General features: G+C 41.7%; 1 protein-coding gene across 1 annotated transcript in view; it reads right to left on the reverse strand.

The window, feature by feature from the left end:
- Positions 1-273: 273 nt before the first annotated feature.
- The window catches only part of GALNTL6 (polypeptide N-acetylgalactosaminyltransferase-like 6), a 215,371-nt gene continuing 210,655 nt past the window's right edge, over positions 274-4,989 (reverse strand). The window contains exon 8 of the mRNA XM_012651657.1: positions 274-1,889. Within this exon, the coding sequence (XP_012507111.1) occupies positions 1,722-1,889 (168 nt within the window). The 3' untranslated portion in view covers positions 274-1,721. The remainder of the gene's footprint in view (positions 1,890-4,989) is intronic.

Genomic DNA, 4,989 nt, shown 5'->3' on the forward strand with positions numbered 1-4,989 from the left:
ATAAATTCTACTCTTGTGGGCAGTCGCAAGGAGGCATAGTATTTTCATCTAGTGACGGAAAATTTCAAGTTAAATCAGAGGAATATCCAGAACCCGCCTGAGTACAGAGTGAGGCAGCACAGCACAGGAGAAAAAAAGCACAACCGGGTGTCGGAAGAACATCGGCCCTGCCAGGAACTGGGCCTCTCTGGGCTATTGTTATTTATCTGAAAAAACAGAGACTGGATCTTATGAGTCCTCCCAGGTCTAAAATTCAATGCTCTATATCCAAGATGTTATATAAATTTTTATTAACAGGAAAACCAAGTTAAAAGAAAACAACAAAAGCAAAGTAAAAACATATTTGTACCTGAAGAAACTCGAGAAATATATAATTAACATGATCCTTCCTTCTAGAGACCCACTGATATCTATATATTCTTCCTCCAGCCCTTCATTCTCGAAAAGTAAAGAATTGTCCTAAGGATTAAATGTTCCATTTAGTTTCTGAATCATTCCTTTCTTCACCCTTGAAATATTGTCCCAGTAACAGAAAATGGTGTCAAAAGCTCTTTATTAATGGTAATTTAATTCCTTTTGTGAGCTTCCAAATAAAATAGCATCATTAATATCAATAATACAAAAGAACAAAAACAAAAACAAAAAACAAAACCCAAACAGATAAATAAATAAAACCACTTCTAAGTTCCTAGCACTGGCTAAACAGAGTTGAAGTGAACCAAGCCATTTTCACACGTCACTTGGAGTGTCGATTTATTTGGGTTTAAGAATCTCCTAAACAAATTACATCAACCTCACTCCATTTCCTTCTTTAATAAAAAGTATGATTGGACAAACATCAGACTTTTAAAATTCTAAAAATAATAGAAAAGTAAAAATTGATTTCCTAGGGAAATCTCTCTCCTAAATCTTATATGGTTTTGCTGCTTCTGTGAAATCTTTCTTTGGAGTAACTTGGTAGCATAGTTTTTTTTTGTTTGTTTCTAACTGGATTCATAGAAGGGCACTGCATTAGAAATTCAGTTGATTTATGGAGCATAAAGGTTCATGAATGGTAAGTAACCTTTGCTCTAAAAGGAAAATGGCAAATGTCAATGAAGCAATGGGAACACTGGAAGTCCATTTCATTATGTAATTTAAGTCTTAACATTAGATATTGCACCTTCATTTAAAAATAAAACAAAAGCAAACAGAAAGGTATGAGCACTCTAAAATCATCTGCAGCACTTTTAAGGGTTAAACCTGCTTAACCCATCCTTAGAGAATGGCACCAAAGAGTACAACTCACCCCTTAAGCGTGGCTAGTTCTACACCTGTGGTGTCCTCAGGTTGTCAGAGCAGTCATGCACTCTGTCTCCACCCCCCTCCCCACCCAATTAGTAGGATCCATTCATAGCTACTCACTACTGCAGGATTTGACCTGAGAAATGCTAGGATTTATTAACTCAGCAGTTGTTTTGAAAAGTCCCTAAATACTCTTTGCCCTTGGCCAGCAAGGGAACTGCTAGTCTCGAGTTCTCAGAAGCAGCTGGTGAGGTTCTCAGCCAAGTTCTTCAGATGCAGGAAGTTCTTCAAGACAACCTACTTTGACGTGGCGTTTACATTTCTTTAAACCAGACTTCGTGGATCTAGGAAATGTTATTCCTGACTCCTTCGACCCAGATACTGGCTAAAATTTAGAATCTGTAGGTAATCACTCTTTTTTTCTTCCTTCTTTCTTTCTAGGAGCTGGCATGGTGATTAAATTTTTCTAAAACAGTCATATTAATGTGTTCAAAAACCCACTGCTGAGTCTCAGATAGAGGGTCACATCTGGCCATGAAAATCTTCTTCTCTGCAGGGTTGCAATCCATGCAGCTGTTGCTCACAGGATGAAATAATGTTCTGTCCTGGAGGAATCAGAAAGGAAAGAAAAGACTGATGTAATACATGGTGAATGATGAGAACCCAAAATATGCAGAAGTGAAATATTTCTGTCTACATTTCAGTATATATCCTTTGTATAAGTAGACCCGCTCCCAAGTCACACAGTAGCAGGTAGAGTTGCCAACGTGAAACAGGATTTTCTAGGATCCACTGGCATGACGTGTGGCCTCCCAGCGGGTTCAACCAGAGACAAAAATTCATTCTTTCATTCAATCACTCATTCATTTTTTAGAAAAGCAATCCGTTCATTTCCTGCTCTGTGATGAGCCTTTTGCACTATGCAGGGATTTTGAAGACAATAGGTGTATGGAGTTGCTTGTCAAGTGGCTAATGATCTACCTAATCGGGGAGAAACATGTACACAAAAAACTGTGAGTCCATAGTAAACAATACCCACACATACACACATGACTAGAGAGTCATAATTTCCTCACATTGAGCTTTGAATGGGAAAGTGAAATACAGAAGAAATAGGAAGCAAAAGTACTGGGTGCTCAGCTGCGCTCTTCAGAGGAAGACTATGGGGAGGGGACAAGTGACACATAGGCAATAGCCGAAGGTACAAACTCAAATTTGCTAGTTGTGCAGCGTCAGTCTCTTTATTGCTATCACAGGTGTTCCAGCAGTGCAGTTCTCCTGCTTTCTGCAAAACGGAGGCGGCAACATTCATTTAGAAAAACGGCCCCTAGCTACATGATTAGACACAGCTCAGTGAGCGAAAGAACCACCGGTGCACAAAGTTTAAGCAGCGAGCAAGTTCATTACCTGGACAGGCCCCATCAACACACACCCCTTTTTATTGTGCGAGTGGGGAAAAGGGAGGTAATGGTCTAGAAAAAGATCTTCCCTGAACCGGTAACACGTTTTCTCTCTTGTGTTATGTATGCTTTAAAAAAGTGTCAGTAATATGAGAAGATATCCCCAAATCACTGCTTAAATTTTAGGATCAAGTAATGTTTTATTATTTAGCTTAGGAAATGTTTCGAGGTTCTGGTTATCTCTCTAACTGAGAAACACCATACTCGCAATGCTTTTAGAATTAAGAGTTTCTCAGGCATGCTTTGTAAACATCTCTGGGTTGCTCCCGGATTGTAAGACTCCATCAACCAATATTTGATGTCCTTTTAGGACCCGGATGTTTGCATAGATAAGCACTGCAAGAAGGAAGAAAAAATAAGGAAGGAGGAAGGCAACCTGCAGGCAGTTTAGTTTGCCTGTTTCTCTTTCAGTGTAAACAATGAGCTATGCTAAGACAAAGGCTCACTATTCTCTTCTGCTCTCTTTAAAGGCGAAGTGTCCTGAGCTCGCTGCGGATTTTACTTTCCTTACACACAGAGGGCTCCCGAGGTCTGCTGACCGCTGTCTGCCCCCAGCTGCTGCATGAACTCCACCCGTGTCTGACCCCAGGGGAGGCTCTGAGAAACTCTGTCCTACTCTGGGTGGAGGAAGCAGGTTCCCGGAGGAAGGAGGCTATGCCCGCAGCTCACTCGGCGTATGCCCTTCTTCCTTGGGGTCCTGCATCCTCCCGGTCACGGGTCCCTTGTCACGCACGGCCGCGGGGCTCCCAAGGCAGCAGGCTCCTTGGCGTCTTCCCCCTTCCTTCCCAGCATCTCCCACACTCAGCCGCCACCCCCAACCACCAGCTATGCTACACAGACCCAATATATTTACATCAGTTTTTCGAAGAGCGTTCTTCTCCTTTTTTTTTCAATTTGTATAAATTTAAGGGGTGCAGTGCAGTGTTGTTACACGGACACATTGTGTAGTAGTGAAGTCTGGGTTTTGGGGTAACCCGATGGTTACCCAAACAGTTGTCCCATTAAGTAATTTCTCATCCCTCACCCCCATCCCACCCTCCCACTCTTCTGAGTCTCCAGAGACTATTGTTCCACACTCTGTGTCGCTGTGTACACAGTGTTTAGGTCCTACTTGTAAGTGAGAATATGTGGGGTTCGATGTGTCTGAGATGTTTCACTTAGGACAGCGGCCTCAGGTTCATCCATGGTGCTGCAGAAGACACGGTTTTATTCTTTTTTAGGGCTGAGTAGTATTCCACTGTATACATCTCTCTATGTCTATATTGATGTATATATATCACATTTTCTCTATCCACTTAGCATTGGTGGACACTCAGGTTGTTTCCATGTCTTTACTATTGTGAATAGTAAACACATGCAACAAACATGAGTGCAGGTATCTTTTTTATATAACAATTTCTTTTCCCTTGAGTAGATAACCAGTAGTGGGATTGCTGGATGCAGTGGTAGTTCAAAGAGCGTTCTTATATTCATGAGAGCTGTTGTGTTCATAAAAATCCTTGGTGACCTGCTAAATTTTCCCATCCAAGTACTAACCAGGCCCGACACTGCTTAGCTTCCAAGATCAGGCATGTTCAGGTGCTATGGGCCCAGACATGACCTGCTAGATTCTGATTTGCTGTGCTTCATGTACATGCACCCTTCTCCCTCATCACTATCTGTATTTTTTCCGTTTTTACTTCTATCAAGAGCTCAGGTGGGACCTCCAGATGCTCACAGTTTCTCCCTCAAAACATATATTTCCATAAAAGCTAAAAAACCTAAAAAAAGCTAAAAAGGAATAGAACAAGTTTCTACTCTCTTTCTTCCCCAGCTTATAGGCCTCAGCTTGCATGCGAAAGCCAAACCAGATTTTATGAACATTTTTAATTTTCTGGACATTACTTTCTGAGCCATAGGTGATCATATTTTTCCAAATCCCACCTTGGAACACATGCTCTGGCAAACACAGGTGTACTCACGGGGGCAACCAGGCAAGGTATGAAAAGTCAGCACCACCCTGAACAGGCCAGAATACGTTTTCTGTACTTGGACTTCACGTTCTCACAAAAGCTAAACAAATTGAATTGCCTACAACCTATCTATGCCTGAGAAGCTGCATCAGTAAAATGAGGGGGTGGATTAGATCCATCTCTGAAGCCTCTCCCAGTCATAAAATCGAATGAACATTTTATTCCGAGGTTCACTGGTGACAGAGGCAAATGACAGGCTGTCAAACTGGAGACCATCCACGGTATTCAGCGAT

Source organism: Propithecus coquereli, unplaced genomic scaffold, assembly GCF_000956105.1.
Source record: "Propithecus coquereli isolate 6110/MARCELLA unplaced genomic scaffold, Pcoq_1.0 Scaffold36, whole genome shotgun sequence".
NCBI classification, from domain to species: Eukaryota; Metazoa; Chordata; class Mammalia; order Primates; family Indriidae; genus Propithecus; species Propithecus coquereli.